The 24721-nt window shown below is 42.4% G+C and overlaps 1 protein-coding gene across 1 annotated transcript in view; it reads left to right on the top strand.

Annotated features, from left to right (window-relative positions):
- The window catches only part of LOC138373604 (ubiquitin carboxyl-terminal hydrolase 15-like), a 61354-nt gene extending 37377 nt beyond the window's left edge, over nt 1-23977 (top strand). The window contains exons 4-6 of the mRNA XM_069339912.1: nt 5177-5322; nt 6523-6666; nt 19758-23977. Coding sequence (XP_069196013.1) covers nt 5177-5322; nt 6523-6666; nt 19758-20023 — 556 coding nt within the window. The 3' untranslated portion in view covers nt 20024-23977. The remainder of the gene's footprint in view (nt 1-5176; nt 5323-6522; nt 6667-19757) is intronic.
- The last annotated feature ends 744 nt before the right edge of the window (nt 23978-24721 follow it).

Below are 24721 nucleotides of genomic sequence, written 5' to 3'. Positions count from 1 at the left end.
ATGTGACATACTAAACATACTAGTTTACCTTGAAAAGCTTCATAGAAAACACCGACCTTACCTAACCTTGTTAGTATGTTAAGATAATCATCTTATTGCTTCGTAATTACAATTATTACTTAACCTATACCTATAATAGGTTAAGTAATAATTGTAATTACGAAGCAATAAGATGCTTATCTTAACATACTAAGAAGGTTAGGTAAGGTCGGTGTTTTCTATGAAGCTTTTCAAGGTAAACTAGTATGTTTAGTATGTCACATATGCATATTTTTAATAAGTCAATATTGACTGTAAGAAAGTGCGAGAATGGGTTGTGCTAAGATAATAGGAAAGAAAAGAAACTTAGATGATTGTCATACCCTTCAAAAAGACCTGGACAAAGTAAGTATATGGAGCACCACTTGGCAAATGGAATTTAATGTGAATAAATGCCATGTTATGGAATGTAGAATAGAAGAACATAAACCCCATACAACCTATAAATTGTGAGAAATCTATAAAGAATTCTGATGAAAGAGATCTAGGGATGGTTTTAGATAGTTTTCTATCACCTGAGGACCACATAAAGAACGATGTGCGAGGAGCCTATGCTATGCTTTCTAACTTCAGAATTGATTTTAAATACATGGATGGCAAAATTCTAAAGAAAGTGTTCATGACGTTTGTTAGGCAAAAGCTAGAATATGCAGCGGTTGTGTAGTGCCCATATCTTAAGAAGCGCATCAACAAACTGTAGGAAGTGCAAAGACATGCTACTAAGTAGCTCCCAGAACTGAAGGATAAGAGCTACGAGGAGAAGTTAGAGGCATTTGCTATGCCAAAACTAGAAGATAGAAGAAAAGGAGGTGATATGATCACTACGTTCAAAATAGTAACGGGAATTTATAAAATTGATAGGGAAGATTTCCTGAGACTTGGAACTTCAAGAACAAGCGGTCATAGATTTAAACTAACTAAACAAAAATGCAGAAGAAATATTAAAAAGTTCACTTTTGTAAACAGAGTCGTAGACGGTTGGAAAAAGTTAGGAGAGGTGGTGGTGGAAGCCAAAACCGTCAGTAGTTTCAAAGCATTATATGACAGACCGCTGGGAAGACGGGACACCACGAACATAGCTCTCATTCGGTAATTACACTTAGGTAATTACACACACAAATAAACACACACGTGTGTGTAGACTATTATTTTATGAGGAAAGAGAGAGAAGGAAGAAGTGGTGGTGGTGTAGCTCTGCTGGTAAGAAAAGGCTGGGATTTTGAGGAGTTGGTTGTTCAGGGATGTGAAGGTTTCAGTGACTAGATAATAGGTACAATAACAACTGGAGGGCAAAAAATTATAGTCGTAGTCATATATAATCCACCACCAAATGACAGAAGACTCAGACAGGAATATGATAGAAACAACATGGCCACCATTAACATAATAGAGAGAGCAGCTTCTGTTGCTAGCTGGAATGGATCTGGACTACTAATCATGAGAGACTTCAACCATGGGAAGATAGATTGGGAGAACAGAGACCCGCATGGAGGACCAGAAACATGGAGAGTTAAGCTGCTGGACGTGGCAACAAGAAACTTTCTAAGCCAGCACATCAAGGAACCAACAAGAATGAGAGGAGAAGATGAACCAGCAATGCTTGATCTGATATTTACCCTAAATGAGTGGGATATAAGGGAAGTCAAGATGGAAGCACCCTTGGGAATGAGTGATCACAATGTATTGAACTTTGAGTACCTGGTAGAGCTAGGAATTATCTCCCCCAAAAAGAACAAGGAAACAAAAGGCTGGCATACCGAAAGGGAAATTATGAGATGAGAAGCTTCCTAAGGGAAATACCTTGGGACACAGACCTCAGAGCTAAGTCTGTACAAGATATGATGGACTATGTCACCCAAAAGTGTCAGGAGGCAGTAAGCAGATACATCCCGGCCCAAAAGGAAAAATCCGAGAAGCAAAAGAAGAATCCATGGTATAATAGGGCATGTATGGAAGCAAAGAAACTGAACAAAAGGGCGTGGAGGAACTTCCGGAATAACAGAACACCAGAAAGCAGAGAGAGAGATACCAGAGAACCAGGAATGAGTATGTCAGGGTGAGAAGAGAAGCAGAGAAAAGTTATGAAAATGATATAGCAAACAAAGCCAAGACCGAACCAAAGCTACTCCACAGTCACATCAGAAGGAAAACAACAGTGAAAGAACAGGTAGTGAACTTAGAACAGGCGAGGACAGGTATACAGAGAATGACAGAGGTGTGTGATGAACTCAACAAGAGGTTCCAGGAGGTCTTCACAACAGAGCAAGGTGAGGTCACTGTGCTAGGAGAAAGGGAAGTAAACCAGGCGGCCTTGGAAGAGTTCGAAATTACGAGAGAGGTGGTCAAGAGACACCTGCTGGATCTGGATGTTAGAAAGGCTGTTGGTCCAGACGGGATCTCGCCATGGGTACTGAAAGAGTGTGCAGAGGCACTTTGCTTGCCACTCTCCATAGTGTATAGTAGGTCACGGGAGACCTACCAGAAATATGGAAGACGGCGAATGTGGTCCCAATATACAAAAAGGGCGACAGGCAAGAGGCACTGAACTACAGGTCAGTGTCCTTGACTTGTATACCATGCAAGGTGATGGAGAAGATTATGAGAAAAAACCTGGTAGCACATCTGGAGAGAAGAGACTTCGTGACAAATCGCCAACATGGGTTCAGGGAGGATAAATCTTGCCTAACTGGCTTAATAGAATTCTACGACTAGGTGACAAAGATTAAGCAAGAAAGAGAGGGCTGGGCGGACTGCATTTTCTTGGATTGTCGGAAAGCCTTTGACACAGTACCGCATAAGAGGCTGGTACATAAGCTGGAGAGACAGGCAGGTGTAGCTGGTAAGGTGCTCTAGTGGATAAGTGGATAAGGGAGTACCTAAGCAATAGGAAGCAGAGTTACGGTGAGGGGTGAGACCTCCGATTGGCGTGAAGTCACCAGTGGAGTCCCACAGGGCTCTGTACTCGGTCCTATCTTGTTTCTGATATATGTAAATGATCTCCCGGAGGGTATAGATTCATTTCTCTCAATGTTTGCGGACGATGCCAAAATTATGATAAGGATTAAGACAGAAGGCTTAAATCTGTTTGAGGCTTCGAGAAGACCTAGACAAGCTGAAGGAATGGTCGAACAAATGGTTGTTAGAGTTACCCAACCAAATGTAATGTAATGAAGATAGGTAGAGGGAGCAGGAGGCCAGGTACAAGGTATCATCTGGGAGAGGAAAGTCAGAGAAAGAAAAAGACTTGGGGGTTGATATCATGCCAGACCTGTCTCCTGCAGCCCATATCAAGAGGATAACATCAGCGGCATATGCCAGGCTGGCCAACATACGAACAGCATTCAGAAACTTGTGTAAAGAATCATTCAGAACTTTGTATACCACATGTGTCAGGCCAATCCTGGAGTATGCAGCCCCAGCATGGAGTCCATATCTAGTCAAGGCTAAGACTAAACTGGAAAAGGTTCAAAGGTTTGCCACCAGACTAGTACCTGAGCTGAGAGGTATGAGCTACGAGGAGAGACTATGGGAATTAAACCTCACTTCGCTAGAAGACAGAAGAGTTAGGGGGCACATGATCACCACATTCAAGATTCTGAAGGGAATTGATAGGGTAGATAAAGACAGGCTATTTAACACAAGGAGCACATGCATATAACTGTTATATGACAAAGAGTGCTGGGAAGACGGGACACCACGAGCGTAGCTCTCATCCTGTAACTACACTTAGGTAATTACACAAGGGGACACAGGTGGAAACTGAGTGCCCAAATGAGCCACAGAGATATTATAAAGAACTTTTTTAGTGTCAGAGTGGTTGACAAATGGAATGCATTAGGAAGTGATGTGGTGGAGGCTGACTCCATACACAGTTTCAAGTGTAGATATGATAGAGCCCAATAGGGTCAGGAATCTGTACACCTGTTGATTGACGGTTGAGAGGCGGGACCACAGAGCCAGAGCTCAACCCCCGCAAACACAACTAGGTGAGTACACATTCACACACATATATATATAGAACCTTCCTCATATCGGCCTATTTTAGGCAGCTCATATTTATATCGATCTCAGTAGGGGCTGCCTCAAATAGACCAAATGGATCATATGAGGGAGTTCCTATTTATACCAATATAAATAGGAGTTGCCTTGCATTGGCCCATTTGAGGCAGCTTGTACGGGCCAATAGGTCTTCTGTGGTTCCTTTATTATGACGATCAAATGATGGATGACCTGTTGACCTGGCATACTTCATTACATGCATATAAAATTGAGGAAACCTTGTGAACATCATTGATATATGTATGAAATTACAATGGAAATTTGATAAAATGATGATTACCACATTTGGCTGGTAACATTTGTAATGATTACCACATTCACATACTAAGGTAAACATGAAACAGTAGCAGGATTTTTTCAAGTCAAGGTAAATTCTATTACGTCTACTTAGAGCTATTTTATTGATATTAGCATCATATGGGTAAATTCCAGACAGTAATAATTGAATTCAACATACGATGATAACCGCGTTACCCCCATGCATGACGATAATCGCTGTTTAAAGGGTAAGAACCTCTTCCTTCAATGCATTCCACTCTCCTACCACATAATCGGCTCAGGAACTGAACCTCACAGTTCATTTAGTTAAGTCAGTAACAATCCTGTTTGTACCACCTGCAGATATAGGCTTGACTAAATGTAAATTGTTGGCAGAACTATTTGAAAACTTTGCATCACTGTTATCGAATGTGAAAAAAGAAAATCCCAGAATTCAATGATAACTTTATCAATGGTGTTCAAGAAATCTGTAAGTGCTGCATCCCAAATGATGTAGAGTACTAGCAGGAAAGTTAGCAGTATGCAACATACAAGTCAGTATCTCTCACTATGTGAGACAGTAAGCCTCTACTGCCTAATGCATCTCCTCAGCTTGTCTTCAGTGTATGAATTTAGTAAACACACATATGGGACAACTTTCGTCAACTTATTTTACATTCACGTAAAGTTTGGATTCGTTGAATATATATTTTTGTTATAACTAGCATCTATTTAGACCTTCAACTTCATCAACTTTATTTTGACATAATATTTCCATAGCATGTCCTATATTTAACTACATACTGAGTTGTTTCTGCAGGTTCTTGTTTCATGGAACAATGAGTACCAAGTTAGATGACAAGGTGATCTTCCCTCTCGATGGCTTAGATGTGTCAGATTATGTGGCAAGTGAAGCCAGCACTAGTCAGCTGTACAACCTGTATGCTTGTGTCTGTCACATGGGTGGTAAGTAAATTTTTTTTTTTTTTTTTTTTTTTTTTTTTTTTTTTTTTTTTTTTTTTTTTTTTTTTTTTTTTGAGATATATACAAGAGTTGTTACATTCTTGTACAGTCACTAGTACGCGTAGCGTTTTGGGCAGGTCCCTGGGATTCGATCCCCTGCCGCGATGAATCGTTGTTACAACCAAGTACACATTTTACTGTTGAGTTAAACAGAGGCTACAGTTAAGGAATTGTGCCCAATAAATCCTCCCCGGCCAGGATACGAACCCATGACAAAGTGCTCGCAAAACGCCAGGCGAGTGTCTTACCACTACACCACGGAATTTTCCCACTAAAAATATCAATTGCATGATAACCTTTGTTAGACTGGCTGTGATAATGTCTCCAATATATCATGCCTATTACTAAATGTAGGCACAATGTTGTTATCATCAGCATTATCACTAAATCCTGAATACGAATCATTTTTGCATAAGTTCATTTTCTACAGTAGCATGAGGTCATGTCATGATGTGTAGCTGCACCAAATAATGACAATGTAAACAATGAGAGTGTGCAGTGGCTGTCTGCATCATGCTCTGAACATAGCACTAGTAATACCAATTGACAAAACTGACATTTTTGTTGAAAACTGCAACTTCAAAAATAAGAGGACATGTTCAAACTAAAAAAAAAAAAAAAAATGCTACTGAAAAAAACATGAAGTTAAATATTGCAAAGAGCAGCTGATGGTTGGGACAAGTTTAGTGAGCTGGTGGTGGAGGCCAAAACTGGCAGTTTCAAAGCATCATGGAAGAAAGAGTACTGGGAAGACGAGACACCACGAGCACAACTCTCATCCTGTAACTACACTTAAGTAATTACACTTTAGTTATTACATTTATTATACTTGTGTATGAGGGAAGAGTGAGCTGAGCATCATGTCTCCACTAAATCCAAATGCCTTTTGGATTTGCCCTTTTAATCCAAATGCCCTTTTAAAAGGAATTAGGATAGTGGTGGTGGTGTATTAAAATGCAAGAAGGTGCTATATTGATTTGTAGCTGTGTAGACCCTTCATAAAGCCTTCATGACAATGGTTTATAATTTAGGTTGTCTTATATTGCTTTTGTAATGCAAATTAGTTTACTTAATATATAATCTATGTACATACTGAAATAAAAATGTTATAATGTATAATTTGTATAAAATATTCTATTACAGTTGCACAAGCAGGGCATTACACAGCCTTTGCACGTAATCCTGTAACAGGAGAGTGGCATCATTTTAACGATGATTCAGTAACTCGACAGAAACCCCGTGAAGAAGAGTACTCCACGGCGTATCTTCTATTTTATCACAGACAAGGTAATTTTGTATATTGTATACTGTACAGTATATTTGCTGTGCCTTGGCTTCTCATGCTCTTTATGCATTCTAATGTTTTCCTGTAAAATATAGTTATTTAAAAAATCAATTGGGCCAATGCTGGGATTCAAAGCCTTGATTGGTAATCCCAAGCCTCAAACCTCACCTCTGGACCATGAGGGTTCGAGTCCAAGCATTGCTTCAATTGATTTTCTCATTGATGTATCATGTTAGTGTAATTTCCTTGTGTATTTGATGCTGGAGCATGCTGGAGCATGGTATTATCTATACCAGAGTGCATGGATGTTATACTTAAAACCTGGACTGTCTTCAGTATGGGCCTCCATATGTCATGTGGATTGAGTGGAATCCCAGGTTGTGTAACTTAAACCATGTCATGGACCAGAGGTAAGTTGTGCGGCTTGGCAGTACCCAAGTCGAGGGTGTGAATCCCTCATGTTGCTCCAATTATTCTCCTCACTGTGCCTTCCTGAAACCACTATGCTGATATAGTGCCAAACTACTAGGTGCCATCAGTCATAAATTGTTTAAGGCCTTCCAAGGGCCACGAGCCAGAACCTGGCCCCTCAGTAAGAGAGGTTCAGGGAGCAGTGACATGTATGATAAAATTTCTATGAATATATTCAAGTCTGTCTGCCACTGGGGAAGACACCCAGGAAGTCACAGACAAAATAGGCCACTGCTGATTAGAAATGAGTGACCTCCAAACCATCAGAATAACTACCCCCTGCAATGTAAACAAACAGAATTTCACGAGACTAGTGTGAGCGCATTCACCCCACCTCATTTTTGGGGGGGGGGGGGCAGCCCGGGTCAGCCAGCTGCTCCACCCTGAGTTCTTGCTGATGGTAGTCAGTGCCTGGCTGCCCTCGTAACCAGGCACATTGGAGTCAGTGCCCTGGCTCCAATCTCCTGTCGTCAGCTAATTGGTGATTTGCCTTTGGGACTGATCCTGTGTGAACTGTGTTGTAATGTGTGAGCAAGGAGTTTAGCATACTCAGGGTTTCCTTATGTGTGCCTTTAGGCTGTTAGGGTTGTTTTCCTGGAGTGTTCGGGGATTGCTCCCTTAACCCTTAAACCGCTCATATTTAAAGCTTATTGGCTTCAGCGTCTTGAGACTTTCATCAAAATATTTTCAGAAATTGATTTTAGACAAATTTGTTAAAAAGAAAGTTTTGTTGTTGATTAGAACAGCTCCTATTAACTGGAACTGATAGATAATGCAGTAATAAAGAGATGCAAGCACCTGTCTGATGCTCAAAGAAGAAGAATAGTAGTAAGAAGTGTCCACAAAGTGGATATGCAGCTGGTGCCTTTATAGCATTGCTATAAAGTATGTTATAATAAATAATAAGTATGTTATTATGCTATATTTTGTTTTATATCATATAAATACATTGCCCAATGTTAATATCAGTTAGGAATGGATGGTTAGGGGAAGGAAAACCCCGATTCTAAACCTCCGCTGCCTTGCAGCTATACCCCTCTTTTGGGAAAGGCTTCAGGAGTCAACCTCGAGGAAAAATCCGGAGTTGGAGCCCCTAAGGCAGTTCGTTGTTGACTTCGACCTCGTTCTGGCAGCTGCTGGAACCAGGTGAATTGGCATTTGCCTTTCCATTGGATAATTTCAGCAACGTTGAGAGGGGAGGATCTGCTGCATGGGTAACAGCTTCTCCTCCATACCGACTTGCCCAGGTTTTGCCCCCTGGAGTGAACCAGAGCGCAACTCCATAGTCTCCCGAGACTGAAGGATGCCTTCTACTAATATCAACTACTTTCATCAATGTCATCATCAATGTTCATCAATTTTTTTTTTTTTTTTTTTTTTTTTTATCTGAATTTCTTGTAACCTTTACATCCTGGAGAGTGCATACCTGTCCCTAAATATGTGAAGATAGAATGAAATTGGTCAACAAATAAATCAGTCACAACTCGCAGAACTTGGGACTTTGAAATTTTTTGGGCTGATTTTCTGGGGGGAGCCTCGTCGGCTTCCCGGATTTATACCAGGTTGATATGCTAATATCAGACTTTGGTATCAGTCATGTGTATGGAGTTCTAGGGCCTACCGGGGACCACGACCAGAACCTGGCCCCCTTAGAGAGGCACAAGGAACTATGGCCTATAGAAACCCCCCGTGTGGTTGGAAGCATTCTATGTCTGCCATCGACCGGGTCAAGCATCCAAAAAGGTAAGCATTCCAAAACAAACCCATATTCTGGTTAAAATTGCTACCAAAGGCTAAACTAGTGGATAGAACTCCCCAAAAAGAAACAAGAAAGCGAGCATGACGTCACCTGTCGCCGCGCCGCTGTCTGCGCAGCTCCCCCCTTCCTGGGAGGGGGAAGGGGAGCCCCAGACCCTTGTCTGGCTATCCATCCTTCAGTTCTGAGGCTGATGGTATAGGCAACATTTGTGTGCTCCAGCTCCTGTGGTTGTTTCAGCACTGTACCCAGAGTGTGGTGACTGTCTTCTAGGTGGTGTGCGAGCCGGGAGTGATTCCCCAGTACTCGGGCTGCATGCACCGAGGGTTTCCTCAGCGCATGCAAGTGTAGCTACAGGATGAGAGTTACGCTCGTGGTGTCCCATCTTCCCAACACTGTCATATAACGCTTTGAAACTACCGGCAGTTTTGGCCTCCACCAGCTTCTCACTTGTTCCAACTGTCTACCACTCTGTTTGCGAAAGTGAATTTTCTTATATTTGTTCGGCATCTTTGTTTAAGTAGTTTAAATCTATGACCTCTTGTTCTTGAACTTCCAGGTCTCAGGAAATCTACCCTGTCGATTTTATCAGTTCCTGTTACTATTTTGTACGTAGTGATCATATCACTACTTTTTCTTCTGTCTTCTAGTTTTGACATATTTAATGCCTCTATCCTCTCCTCGTAGCTCTTGCCCTTCAGTTCTGGGAGCCACTTAATAGCATGTCTTTGCACCTTTTCCAGTTTGTTGATGTGCTTCTTAAGATATGGGCCACTCAGAAGCTGCATATTCTACCTTTGGCCTAACAAAAGTCGTGAACAATTTCTTTAGTATTTCGCCATCCATGTATTTAAAAGCAATTCTCAAGTTAGAAAGCGTGGCATAGGCTCCTCGCACAACATTCTTTATGTAGTCCTCAGGAGATAGTTTTCTATCTAGAACCACCCCTACATCTCTTTATCAGAATTCTTTAACCCTTCAATTGCGCATCGCATCATATGATGCTTTGCCCGACTTGCAGTAAATTGTGCATCGCATCATATGATGCGTGGGCATACCGCGCATGATTTGAAAGGCCCGCAGGGTATAGGGGGCCCCCATACGCTACCCAGGGCCTATAGTAAACAGCCGCCATTTTGAAAAAAAATCCAGCTCGCGCTACCATCGCTTGGAAGGCCTCAGTTACCCAGCAGCCTCCATGTCGAGCGCACGGCCGAACACTTCCTGGGCACGCCCCACGCAATCACTCTCCCAAGAGCAAATAACCAGTGAATTATTTTCCGATGGTGAGGAAAGTGACTTTGATGACTCTGATATTGATAAAGACTACACACAATTGACCGATGTTGATAGCACGGACAGTAAAAATGAGATACAGTCGCCTCCCATGGCGAGGCCTATACGCTCACCCATGCCACCTCGCCCAGTGTCTACCCCAGTTCACCCTCGACCACACAGTTCCTGTGCTTATTTAGAGTCTGAGGATATTTTCGGTGACGAGTCAGAGGAAGGTGACTCTTTTTCTGGTTTTAGTGAAGTGGAATCAGAACATAGTGTTACCAAGCCTGGTGCCAGTACCAGTGGTGTTACTGGGCAAGATTTTGTCGCGTCAACAGCGTCTCGCCCAGCCAAGCGCCACCGTATGGAACAACATGTGGCACCAAGAGCCTCATGTTCATGTGCCTCTACCTCACGTGCACGTAGCGGCCATACTGTGCGTAGATGGGCTTCAGCTCCTGGTCCACGGGGTGCATCGCTTCCTCGCCGTAGTGCCCCCTGCTGCGTCCCCTGCTGCGTCCCCTTTTGCGTCCCCTGTTGCCTCCCCTGCGTCTTGCAGGACACCAGGTGTACTAGTGTGGAGTGATGGTGCTGGTTTTATATTCCGAATTCCTGCCTTTGACAATAAAGATGTTGGGATTACAGATCTTTTCCCTGATAATGGTGATGATATGAGTGAATGTGATTATTTTACCGCATTCTATGATGAGCCGCTCATGGAATGTATTGTACACCAAATTAACCTTCATGCGGCTCATTTCATTAGAAAAGAGATAACAGAATTTTCACGCTTGCAACGTTGGAAAAACACCAATATAGGTGAAATGTATGTGTTTCTTTCAATATGTATGTTGATGAAACACTGGAGCAAAGATCTGACTATTCCAACACCTTTCTTCGGGAAATATATGTCCAGAGACAGATTTCAGATACTCCTCAGGTGTGTGCATTTTGTAACTAATGAGGACCGGACTGAGGAGGATAGACTTTGGCGAGTGAGGCACTATATGAATGAGGGGATTGGAAAATTCAGAGATTTTTACGTACCAGCACAGAAGCTGGTGATTGACGAATCCCTTGTACTATTCAAAGGACGTGTTTCATTCAAACAGTATATTCCCTCCAAACGAAACACATTTGGATTGAAATTCTTTGTACTGTGTGACTGTGAAACAGGATACGTGTTACACATGATTCTGTATTCAGCTGGCGATGTAGACATTCCCGGTAACGACGAACATGGTTTCTCTGGTAGTGTGGTGAAGTCACTGATGGCACCATGGATGAACAAGGGCCACATCCTATACACAGATAATTACTATACAAGTCCATTGCTAGCTAGGTTCTTGATTGAAAATAGAACCGGGTTGGTTGGCACAGTAAAGCCACGAAGGGAAATGCCAGCGTTTGGCGGTGGACTTGCAGTTGGTGAGTGCCAGGTACAGAAATGTGATGAAATACTCTCAGTACGGTGGAAAGACGAGAGAAGTGAACCTGTTGACAATCGTTCATGAGGGTACAATGGTGAACAGTGGCAAGGTGCACCGTGTAACGAGAGAGCCAGTATATAAGCCAGATTGTGTTCTTGACTACAATCTCAACATGCGTTTGATTGATAAGGCTGACATGATGATTGGCACTATCGAGTGTGTGCGGAAAACATTGAGGTGGACGAAAAAAAGTGTTTTTCCATCTTGTTGACATGAGCATGTTGAACTGCTATAATTTGTATCTGGTGAAAACTGGATGTAAACCTATTTTCCGTTCTTTTGCTTTTACACTTGCAACACAGTTATTAGCAAAGTTTGGTCAAGAAGTCCCTGGCATACGAAGACCAATCATGAACCCAGTGTTGCAGCATGCGGCAACACCCAGGCTCGCTCACATAGATGCCTTTCAGCAACACAGACTAAAGAATTTGCCACCAGGTGGAAAGCGTGCAAGAGGCCAACGTGCTTGCATAGTTTGTAAAACAACAAAACGAAGAGAACAGAAACGTAGAATGGTGCAAACATGGTGTGAAGGGTGTGGAGTTGCATTGTGTGCTGTCGACTGCTTCAACGACTACCACACACTCCAAGACTTCTAAATGTGCAATACTAGTGCAAAAACCTGTACATAGTGCGTGCTAGTGTGTACATATAAAATAATGAACATTGTGATTACTGTACATAATATAATGCCGTAATGGAAAACGTTTGTGTGCACATGTGTATACTCGATGTGTGCAACATATATTGACAATAACTGTCAAGTGACATTATGTGCAACATAATTAGTGACTAATATTGCAAAGAATACACGCCTAGACACTGTAAATAATGACGCGAAAATAAATTCGTGGCAACTGTGGCTGCTTAAAGAGCGCACGCGATGCCTCAGGGGGACACAGTGCATGGGCGAACATGCAAACTGTGACGTCATCATCCATCTTCTCGGCTCAATTACATTGCCGGTAAGTACAATTGAAGTTTTTTTTTTTTTTCCCCTGTGATCAGGGAACACAACTTAACAGGTTAGGAAGAAAAAATTTTGTTTCGTTTGCGCCTGTGGGTGTCAATCAGTATATAGCCATGCGCCATTTAAGGGTTAAGGATTTCTCACATAATATATAGGTTGTGTGGGGTTTATGTTCTCCTATTCCACATTCCATAACATGGCATTTATTCACATTAAATTCCATTTGCCAGTGGTGCTCCATATACTTTTGTCCAGGTCTTCTTGAGGGGCATGACAACCATCTAAGTTTCTTATCCTTCCTATTATTTTAGCATCATCAGAAAACATGTTCATATAATTCTGTATTCCAATTGGTAGATCATTTATGCAGACAATGAACATCACCGGTGCAAGAACTGAACCCTGTGATACTCCACTTGTGACATTTCTCCAGTCTGATACATTGCCTCTGATTACTGCCCTCATTTTCTGTCAGTAAATTTTTCATCCATGTTAGAAGCTTACCTGTCACTCCTCCAATAATTTTCCAGTTTCCAGAACAACCTCTTATGTGGAACTCTGTCTTAAGGTTTTTTTAGGTCCAGATAGATGCAGTCAACCCAACTATCTCTTTCCTGTAAAATCTCTGTGGCTCTATCATAGAAACTGAGTAAATTCAATACACAGGATCTTCCAGATCAAAAACCATACTGTCTGTCTGATATTATACTATTTCTCTCCAGGTGTTCTACCCATTTAGTTTTGATTATTTTTCTAATATTTTGACTATTACACTTATCAACGATACAGGTCTATAATTGTAGGGGTCTTCCTTGCTGCCACTTTCGTAGATTGGAACTATGTTAGCCTGTTTCCACACATCTGCCATGACTCCTGTACACAGGGATGTTTTAAAAATCAGCCGAAGTGGTATGCTGAGCTCAACTGCACATTCTTTCAGAACCCATGGTGAAACTCCATCTAGGCCAACTGCTTTGTTCTTGCTTAGCTCCAAGAGCATTTGTTTCATTTTGTCTCTAGACACCTCTATGTGCTCTATGTTGTTTTCTGGAATTCTTATTGTCTGGTTCCCTGAAGTAGAAACTCACTTTGGAACTTTCCATTTAATGTTTCACATACTGTATATCCTTTTCATTTTCCGTGTATCTGTCCCCCATTTTCAACCTCTGAGTATTATCCTTTACCTGCAGCTTGCTTTTAATGAATTTATAGAAAAGGCCTGGGTCTGATTTACATTATTCTGTTATAACGTTCTCAAAGTTCCTCTCTGCCTCTCTTCTTACTGATGTGTAGTTATCTTGAGGTTATCTTGAGATGATTTCGGGGCTTTAGTGTCCCCGCGGCCCGGTCCTCGACCAGGCCTCCACCCCCAGGAAGCAGCCCGTGACAGCTGACTTACACCCAGGTACCTATTTACTGCTAGGTAACAGGGGCATTCAGAGTGAAAGAAACTTTGCCCATTTGTTTCTGCCTCGTGCAGGAATCGAACCCGCGCCACAGAATTACGAGTCCTGCGCGCTATCCACCAGGCTACGAGACCCCTTACGAGATGCGAGTTGTTTCTCGCATCTTTGTATCGCTGGTATGTTTGGGGGTTTGGCCTCTTTCTATAATGATTCCATTTTTGTGTCTTCTGATCTCTGGCTCTCTCAATTTCTGTTGTACCAATCCTGTTTCCAGGTTTGCATCTCTGTTTTAGTATGATTGTATGTATGCCTTCACCGTATATTTTGCAAAATATGGCATACATCTCATTTACTTCCTTACCTAGCAACAAGTCTGTCCAATTATACCCATGAAAATATTTTCAAGTTCCCCATAGCGTTCTCTCTTGAAATCGAGTAACAACTGTTTCAATGTCCGCGTTCTCTACTAGATTATATCGCAAAGCGTGTTTAATATCCAATAGGACGTGATCACTCTTTCCCAAGGGAGGAAGGTACTGGATGACAAATACCTATTCTTCTTTCTTGGTGAATATTAGATCCAGTATTGATGGAACATCCCCTTCCCTCATTCATTCTTGTGGCCTGCTTGACGTGTTGATACATGAATGTCTTCAAGATGAGGTTTACAAACCCGCCTGTCCAAATGTCCTCTGTTCTTGCCTCGTAGGCCTCCCAGTCTATTGCCTTAAAGTTTAAGTCCCTCAGTACCAATAATCGGGATTTATCTTTGTCAGCTCTTACCATAATCTCTCGTGACCATTATGAGGCCCTCTTGTTTGTCATCCAGTTCTTCCTTTGTCCATGTGTTGCTTGCTGGTGGGCTATAGGCATTTAAAATTATCAGCTTATCTTGAGTCCAGACCAGCAATGCCATTATGTCAATATCTCGAGGGTTTTCAATTATTAACTCTTACATTCAGATGTACTTTCACCAGCACAGCCACTCCTCCCTTTCCTAGTTTTTCCTGTCACGTCTCCAAACCGAGTAGCCCCTTGGGAATACGACTTCATTTAAAATATTTTCTTCAAGTTTCGTCTCTGTTAATGCAACAATATCTGGGACTTTGAGCTGAATTATATCCTTCAGCTCCAATATTTTCGATCTCACTCCATCTATTTTCAGGAACATGTTCCCCTTCCCTTTGTTCTTTACACCCCCTTCCTTTAATGATTTTGTTGCTTTGTCTTTATGTACCATTTCACAAGCTTTCCAGTCCCTGACACTGTGTAGAAAAATAATTTCTTTCTCTTTCATTTCTATCCCCATTTAGATGTTTTGCTTCCATGAGGTTCATTTTCAGTTTTTCTCTGTCTTCCTTTGAGAGGTCTTGTCTTATTGACTAAAGTTTGCCATCTTCATCACATTACAATTTTCTGGCACTCCAAAGAACTTCTGTCATCTGCTTCACTCCATTAAACGTCACCCTTAACCCTTAACATGCTAGGGGTATAATATCCTTTCTTCCCCACAGGCGCATGTAATTTTGAAAAAAAAAAAAAAAATATTTTTTCTTCCTAACCTGTTAATTTGTGTTCACTGATCACGGGAAAAATACTAAAAAAATCGTAAGTGGCACATATTGCCCACTATAGCGCGGGGAAGTCTGGCAAAAAAATAGGCGCTGACTCAGCGTGCGTCCCAGGCGGTCTGTTGCTCACCGGCCTGAGTTGCCACAAAGAGATAATTACCTAATTATTTCAATGTCTCATTTATTTTTCATGTTTTTTTTTGCTGTAATATTATTCAATAGTGTGTAGTTTGATATATTTATATAATAAAATGAGTGAATAATTGCTGTACTCAAAAATATGGTGTGCATATTGTTGATTCAATTATGTTCATCAATCAGTGAACAAAAATCAGTACTTTGTCGGTTATTACACTATAAGCACAGGTTATATATAAGTATCTGCATGTTTTGTTCACCATAACGAACCACTAAGTAGCTATTATGAGTCAAAAAGTAACGAGGAGTGACCGCCGTGTACCAGCCAGCCACTCACGCCCTCCCTCAAGTCATCTGACTCACCCACATTCTCCTCCCACAATACTGTTTTTGCTTTTATATACAGATGTTATATATAAGTATTTACATGTTTTGTTCACCATAACTGTACATCTAAGCTTGTATGGTGAGTAAAGGCACAAAGACGTAGGACCTCACACAGTCAGCTGATGGCTGCTGCCCTCAAGGCCAGACGCACTAATATTTCTCCAACAACAATACTGTTTGTGGTGTTATTACGCTATATACACACATTATATATAAATATCTACCCGTTTTATTCACCTTACTTGTACAAGTAAACTGGTATGGTGCCCAAAGACCATCGTGGTAACCAGTAAACAACACCGTCGTCTGCACGGTGGCGTCTTGCAGACGACGCCACCGCCCTCACCAAAATGGCGGCTCCCAACCTTCTTCTCTTGCTGTTTATACCCTCTATACACACGTTATATATAAGTATCTACATTTGTGTTCACCATAGCGAACCACTAAGCTGGTTATGGTGAGTGCAGTCAATAAAAGGTGACCACACACAGTCAGAAGACATCGCCACCACCCTCCCTCCCACAGCATTACTCCTCCCTCCATGGAGCACAGCGCTAAATATCACCACAATCCTGCTATTATCAGAACCCTGGTCAGTTTTATCACAGTCAGGGGTCTTCTGTAATAATATCATCGCTACATAATAGCATGAACAAGTATATTATGGCTTTTTTAGGCGATGCTGTGGTCACAAGCTGAACAGCAGTGCTGTTAGCTCATGCTGCGTGCGTCAGGCTTGGTAGCTCACTCAATACTGAGGCCCCTAACACCCGGGAGTTTGGCCCACGATTTTTTAAAAAAATGGCGTCTGTTTACAAGAGCCCTGATGAAAGTGTGGTGAACCCTGTGTATCCGCGGGCCGTTTAAATCTTGCGTAGTACTCCAACACGTCATATGAAGTGATGTGCACTTTAAGGGTTAAGGGGCAGTTCTTGTCTTTCTCTTATTTACCTATCCTCCTAAAATCACTGACATGCTCCTTTAAATTTAGGCCTTCTCCTAATGCTACTATTTTTTCTATGGTTTTCATCTCTTCTGCTGCTCTGATATATTCCTCTCTCCCTAGAGGAAATTTTCTTCTCTAAACATCCAAAAATTATTGCAGACTTCGATCTGCAGTGTTTTGTACCAGTTTACTGTTGGTAATCAGTTCTTTCCTAATTGCCTGCCTAAGGTCCACTTCTTGTTTGTCATTTTTGGTTTTGACTTCCTTACCTTGAGGTAACCTTGAGGTGCTTCCGGGGCTTACCATCCCCACGGCCCAGTCATCGACCAGGCCTCCTGGTTGCTGGACTGATCAACCAGACTGTTGGACGCGGCTGCTCGCAGCCTGATGTATGAGTCACAGCCTGGTTGATCAGGTATTCTTTGGAGGTGTTTGTCAAGTTCTCTCTTGAACACTGTGAGGGGTCGGCCAGTTATGCCCCTTGTGTGTAGTGGAAGCGTGTTGAACAGTCTCGGGCCTCTGATGTTAATAGGGTTCTCTCTCAGAGTACCCGTTGCACCTCTGCTTTTCAACGGGGGTATTCTGCACATCCTATCATGCCTTCTGGTCTCATGTGATGCTATTTCTGTGTGCAGGTTTTGGCCCAGCCCCTCTATTATTTTCCACGTATAGATTATTATGTATCTCTCCCGCCTGCGCTCAAGGGAATACAGATTTAGGCTCTTTAGTCGGTCCCAGTAGTTTAGATGTTTTACCGAGTGGATTCTAGCAGTAACGGATCTCTGCATGCTCTCCAGGTCAACAATTTCTCCAGCTTTGAAAGGGGCTGTCATTGTGCAGCAGTACTCCACTCTAGAGAGCACAAGCGTTTTGAAAAGTGTCATCATCGGTACAGCATCTCTAGTGTGAAAAGTTCTTGTTATCCAACCTGTCATTTTTCTTGCAGTTGTGACGGCTCTCTCTTCTCTCTCTTCTCTCTCTCTCCTCTCTTCTCTCTTCTCTCTCTCTCCTCTCTCTCTCCTCTCTCTTCTCTCTCTCTCCTCTCTCTTCTCTCTCTCTCCTCTCTCTTCTCTCTCTCTCCTCTCTCTTCTCTCTCTCTTCTCTCTCTTCTCTCCTCTCTCTTCTCTCTCCTCTCTCTTCTCTCTTCTCTCCTCTCTCTTCTCTCTTCTCTCCTCTCTCTTCTCTCTCTCTTCTCTCTTCTCTCCTCTCTCTTCTCTCTCTCTTCTCTCTCTCCTCTCTCTCCTCTCTCTTCTCTCTCTTCTCTCTCTCCTCTCTCTTCTCTCTCTTCTCTCTCTCTCTCTCTCTCTCTCTCTCTCTCTCTCTCTCTCTCTCTCTCTCTCTCTCTCTCTCTCTCTCTCTCTCTCTTCTCTCTCCTCTCTCCTCTCTCTCCTCTCTCTCCTCTCTCTCCTCTCTCTCCTCTCTCTTCTCTCTCTTCTCTCTCTTCTCTCTCTCCTCTCTCTTCTCTCTCTCTTCTCTCTCTTCTCTCTCTTCTCTCTCTCTTCTCTCTCTTCTCTCTCTCTTCTCTCTCTTCTCTCTCTTCTCTCTCTCCTCTCTCTCTCTCTTCTCTCTCTTCTCTCTCTTCTCTCTCTCTCTCTCTTCTCTCTCTCTCTTCTCTCTCTTCTCTTCTCTCTCTCTCTCTCTCTCTCTCTCTCTCTCTCTCTCTCTCTCTCTCTCTCTCTCTCTCTCTCTCTCTCTCTCTCCTCTCTCTCTCTCTCCTCTCTCTCTCTCTCTCTCCTCTCTCTCTCTCTCTCCTCTCTCTCTCTCTCTCCTCTCTCTCTCTCTCCTCTCTCTCTCTCTCCTCTCTCTCTCTCTCTCCTCTCTCTCTCTCTCCTCTCTCTCTCTCTCCTCTCTCTCTCTCTCCTCTCTCTCTCTCTCTCTCTCTCCTCTCTCTCTCTCTCTCTCTCTCTCTCTCTCCTCTCTCTCTCTCTCTCTCTCCTCTCTCTCTCTCTCTCTCCTCTCTCTCTCTCTCCTCTCTCTCTCTCTCTCCTCTCTCTCTCTCTCCTCTCTCTCTCTCTCCTCTCTCTCTCTCTCTCTCTCTCTCTCCTCTCTCTCTCTCTCTCTCTCTCTCTCTCTCTCTCTCTCTCTCTCTCTCTCTCTCTCTCTCTCTCTCTCTCTCTCTCTCTCTCTCTCTCCTCTCTCTCTCTCTCTCTCTCCTCTCTCTCTCTCTCTCCTCTCTCTCTCCTCTCTCTCTCTCTCCTCTCTCTCTCTCTCCTCTCTCTCTCTCTCCTCTCTCTCTCTCTCCTCTCTCTCTCTCTCCTCTCTCTCTCTCTCCTCTCTCTCTCTCTCCTCTCTCTCTCTCTCCTCTCTCTCTCTCTGTCTCTCTCCTCTCTCTGTCTCTCTCCTCTCTCTCCTCTCTCTCTCCTCTCTCTCTCTCTCCTCTCTCTCTCTCCTCTCTCTCTCTCTCCTCTCTCTCTCTGTCTCTCTCCTCTCTCTGTCTCTCTCTTCTCTCTCCTCTCTCTCTTCTCTTCTCTCTCTTCTCCCTCCCCTCCCTCTCTCTCCACCTCACTTTCTTAACCTCCTTCTCCTCTCCACCTCACTTTCTTAACCTCCTTCTCCTCTCCACCTCCTTTATTTAATTATTAACCTGTTGATGTACGAGTACCAGTGACTATACACTACTCAAATTTGAAACAAACATGAGCTGTTAATTAAATATTTTCAAAATTCTATTTGTTTTCAGGCACAAAATTTGATTTAAACTTGCCGGAGCATTTCACTTGCATGGAGTCTGGGCTCGGGAAAGATATGATTGACTGTGAAGAAGACATGGCATGCACAAGTGGTGCCGACAGCAGTAACTTCACAGGGCCGCCTCCCTCGCTAACACACGCTGCTGGGGTTGAGGTGGTAGAAGAGGGCCCACCACATCCACCTGTTTTTCAAATCAACAAAATAATTGATAATCTCAACAACGTCTGCGAAAAGGATAATTCCATGGAAGAATGAAATTATTGGATGGCAGTGCCAGTTCCAATGGTGCTGTTTTAAAAACTTCTACAAGGAAGTGACATGGTGCAAGGCCAAGTTAAATTTCTTGTTGATTGAGCATATTATTATAAAAAAAATTAAGATATGGTAGTTAATATCAGGGAAAAAATAGTGTTAAATATTATGAAAACTTTTAATTTGTGAATTTGCATGGATTTGTTTGAGATATCGGAGTGAGGTCATCCGATGAAAATATAACCCGACTAGCACGTGTAAATACTTTCTCCATTTGGGTGCACCTAAAGATAGGTTATGTGATCTTTGAGGAATAGTTGCAAACCAGAAGTAGTCAGTTTTTATATTATTACTTGTTAGGTAATGACTGAGAGTGAAAATGCTGCCTAGCTGGTGCATATCTACTCAGTATGTAATACACAATATCCTCTTGGTTTCTTAATTCTCTCAAATTTGAATAAAGTGGTTTGTTCCTCTTCTGTGATATTTTAATTTGAGGCAGAAGAAACTGTATGTATGTAATTGTATGCAAATTATAGCACATATTTACTTATAAATTTTTTAAGTTTATCATAATTTTCTGAATTTAGTTAAAAACAAATTTGTATTACTGCAATGTGGCTGATATTTTCCTCTGTAATGTTTCTTTTGTGTTGTATTCTGTCTTTCACTCTTGTATTGTGAAGCTTTAATAAAGTATGTATTAATGTTATTTATTACTGATTTTAAAGTGTAAATTAGAAATTAAACCGAGCTGATGGTTGTGGTGGTTTAAAACAATGTTGACTGTAGAGCTGCCAAGCTCAGTAGTGTGTGTGCAAGATTACTACAGTGGTCTCAACAAAATACAGTGCTAACTTTTACCATAAGTAAATCTTTTATATATAGTGCTTATTGTGTTTCTTTTACTGCAGACCTCGGTAAAGTGTAATAAGGTTCTCACATTGTGGTTTGAAGTGCTGGAAAGTGTGTGAGCAACACCGAGTATCAGTCTATTAACAGGTAATAATGGTGATGCTCGTGGACAGTGTAAGAAAGATGTAAATATGCTTTTCTTGCAAGTCACAAATTAAGTAATTTTCCATATCCACAACTTTTACCACTTTCATAATGGATATACAGTAATGCAATATCACTTGAGTGCATGATTATACGTATACTGATTTGTTCACTAAAGGATTTGATGCCTAAGTGAGTTGTAAGTAGGCTTCAAGTACAGTGGGAGGGTTTTAGCACCATCTTGATTAGTGATTTTTGTTGTGGAAGTATTTACTAATTGAGGAAACAAAACACGGGGGTAGATTTTCAGTAGAGAAATAAAACGGTACCTGGTCTAGTGCGATCTCGATGTGAACCGACACATTTACATGCGACCTGGCCAGCAGCTGGCATAGCAGATAGGAGGTTGCATCTTAACATTTACAAAAGCACGTTTCACCTTAAAGGACGCTTCAAGACGTGAGAGAAAAGATTGCGGCCTCGTTCTCACCTGTGCTGTTTGAAATGTTGCACAGTCATCTCAGGGAATCTTTGCCCACAGCTGCCACTTCTCCCACCTGAGACACCTCATGTTGTATATTTTTATCATTTGTGTGTAGGTACTCTGTCCCCCTTTGTAATCCTTTGCCCACATGTAGTGTTAGCATTATATCTTTCGAAACAGTATTCAGTATTTTCCATAGAATATGCACTTGAAAGATAGTTACCAGTTTTGTAATTGTTAAAAATTCTTTCAGCATTATTAATGATGTATTTGTTGCTATCCTACAAAGTATCTTCATATCATCCTTATACAAGAGTGAAAATAAATTTGGCTGGTTTGAATAATATGTTTGTAAAGAATTGATATTAGTCAGCATTAGTGAAATGGAATGTTTTGTATGGTGAAGCATATTGCACAGTGATGAATGTAGTCATTTTATGTGTTGCCTGTTAGACTCATCAAGAAACACACTTGTTACTACTTGAGTCCATGTATATATTATGTAACATCTCATTGCAAACATTTCCAGTTTTCCTATTAGTGTTTGAGTGTTTTGTACTTACTTACCTGCATAAAGTTGTGTTTTAATGTTTGTGTGCTCTTGAGGTTACCAAGCATAACTGCAATGTCTTTACAATATGGAAGGCACAAAACTTTCCAAAATGTACACATTTATACCTAAATAATTTTCATTCGTTTATATAGTTGTAAGGTCAGATTGATTTTACAGAAGGTTGTGCAAACTAGAGAGTAACAAGAACGGAAATAATTTAGGTAATGATGAAAATGTGAGGCAGTGTTGATGTGCCACACCAAGGGCATCACACCGGCCTGGTGATGGTTCATGTGCCACACCAAGGGCATCACACCGGCCTGGTGATGGTTCATGTGCCACACCAAGGGCATCACACCAGCCTGGTGATGGTTCATGTGCCACACCAAGGGCATCACACCGGCCTGGTGATGGTTCATGTCCCACACCAAGGGCATCACACCAGCCTGGTGATGGTTCATGTGCCACACCAAGGGCATCACACCGGCCTGGTGATGGTTCATGTGCCACACCAAGGGCATCACACCGGCCTGGTGATGGTTCATGTCCCACACCAAGGGCATCACACCGGCCTGGTGATGGTTCATGTGCCACACCAAGGGCATCACACCAGCCTGGTGATGGTTCATGTCCCACACCAAGGGCATCACACCAGCCTGGTGATGGTTCATGTGCCACACCAAGGGCATCACACCGGCCTGGTGATGGTTCATGTGCCACACCAAGGGCATCACACCAGCCTGGTGATGCTTCATGTGCCACACCAAGGGCATCACACCGGCCTGGTGATGGTTCATGTGCCACACCAAGGGCATCACACCAGCCTGGTGATGGTTCATGTGCCACACCAAGGGCATCACACCGGCCTGGTGATGCTTCATGTGCCACACCAAGGGCATCACACCAGCCTGGTGATGGTTCATGTGCCACACCAAGGGCATCACACCGGCCTGGTGATGCTTCATGTGCCACACCAAGGGCATCACACCAGCCTGGTGATGGTTCATGTGCCACACCAAGGGCATCACACCAGCCTGGTGATGGTTCATGTGCCACACCAAGGGCATCACACCGGCCTGGTGATGGTTCATGTGCCACACCAAGGGCATCACACCGGCCTGGTGATGGTTCATGTGCCACACCAAGGGCATCACACCGGCCTGGTGATGGTTCATGTGCCACACCAAGGGCATCACACCGGCCTGGTGATGGTTCATGTCCCACACCAAGGGCATCACACCGGCCTGGTGATGGTTCATGTGGCACACCAAGGGCATCACACCAGCCTGGTGATGGTTCATGTGCCACACCAAGGGCATCACACCAGCCTGGTGATGCTTCATGTGCCACACCAAGGGCATCACACCGGCCTGGTGATGGTTCATGTGCCACACCAAGGGCATCACACCAGCCTGGTGATGGTTCATGTGCCACACCAAGGGCATCTCACCGGCCTGGTGATGGTTCATCACTTGTGGTCTCAGTGCTGTCTCAACCCCTCTGATATCTTGTTGAAAAGGGTAGTGTTTGTACGATTCATCATTATGACGTTTCATTCTTTCTGTATTAAATGAAGATGTATGGGAATATAACTATAGTAAGAGCAAAACAACCTACAGTAATATTTGTTGGTTCATTTTATCAAGGCACTCGTCAAATTTTATGCATAGTAAGAACTACCATAACACAATTACATTCCTAAAAAAATTATAGAAACGTCAAATTTCAAATCTCATTGTTAATGATCTTATGGGAAAATTTGTGTTTGGTTCCAGAGACCCTAGTTTAAGGGTATTTACACATATTTTTGTACATCAATATTATACAGTAATATCACCTAAGAAATATTGTAACTATGAAAATCATTGTAATATACTCTTTATTATAATCATATAAACAGAAAATAAAAGAATGTTTTATATTTACTGAATTAACCCTCAGCATGTGACTATTAATGTATTGTCATACCTGTCTATGGGAATTTTTTTTTCAGTTAAGAAAAAATTTGCAAGAAACTTAATACATTAATATGCACCTTTTTTACTGGTTGGATAAGCTGTGAAAAGTTATAATTACCTAAGTGCTCTCATACAGGATGAGAGCAACGCTCGTGGTGTCCCGTCTTCCTAACACTCATATAATGCTTTGTTACTACTGACGGTCTTGGCCGCCACCATTACCACCACCACAGTTAACTTGTTCCATCCGTCTACCACTCTGTCCAAGTGAACTTTCTTATATGATCTGTATTTCTTTGGCAGCTTTGTTTAGTTGAAATCTTTAACTTCTTATTCTTGAAGGTCTCGGTCTCTGGAATTCTTCCTTGTTAATTTCCCCTCCTTTCTAGCCCGTTGTCATCGTGAGGGGGGGGGGGGGGGGGGGGGGGCTTGGTGGACAGCTGCCTGGGTGTGATGCTCCATGGGACAGTCCTCTGTTCTTTTGAAGCCTTATGCTGTTGCCATCTTCACTAATTTTGTTAGAAACTATTTCCTTTTCCTTGTCTTTCATTTCCCCCCCCCCCTCTTCTCCTTTCTAATTGTTATTTCCTGCCGACCTTTTGCCATTCTTGATTATTCTTTCAGACTACTTATGTTTTGACGCCCGGGTGTGTGAGGCGGCACACACATTCGCCCGTCGATCTGTGGCACCTGACGTCGTGAGCGAG

The sequence above is a fragment of the Procambarus clarkii genome, chromosome 5, assembly GCF_040958095.1.
Source record: "Procambarus clarkii isolate CNS0578487 chromosome 5, FALCON_Pclarkii_2.0, whole genome shotgun sequence".
Lineage (NCBI taxonomy): Eukaryota > Metazoa > Arthropoda > Malacostraca > Decapoda > Cambaridae > Procambarus > Procambarus clarkii.
This window is presented reverse-complemented; position numbering and strand designations above follow the sequence as displayed.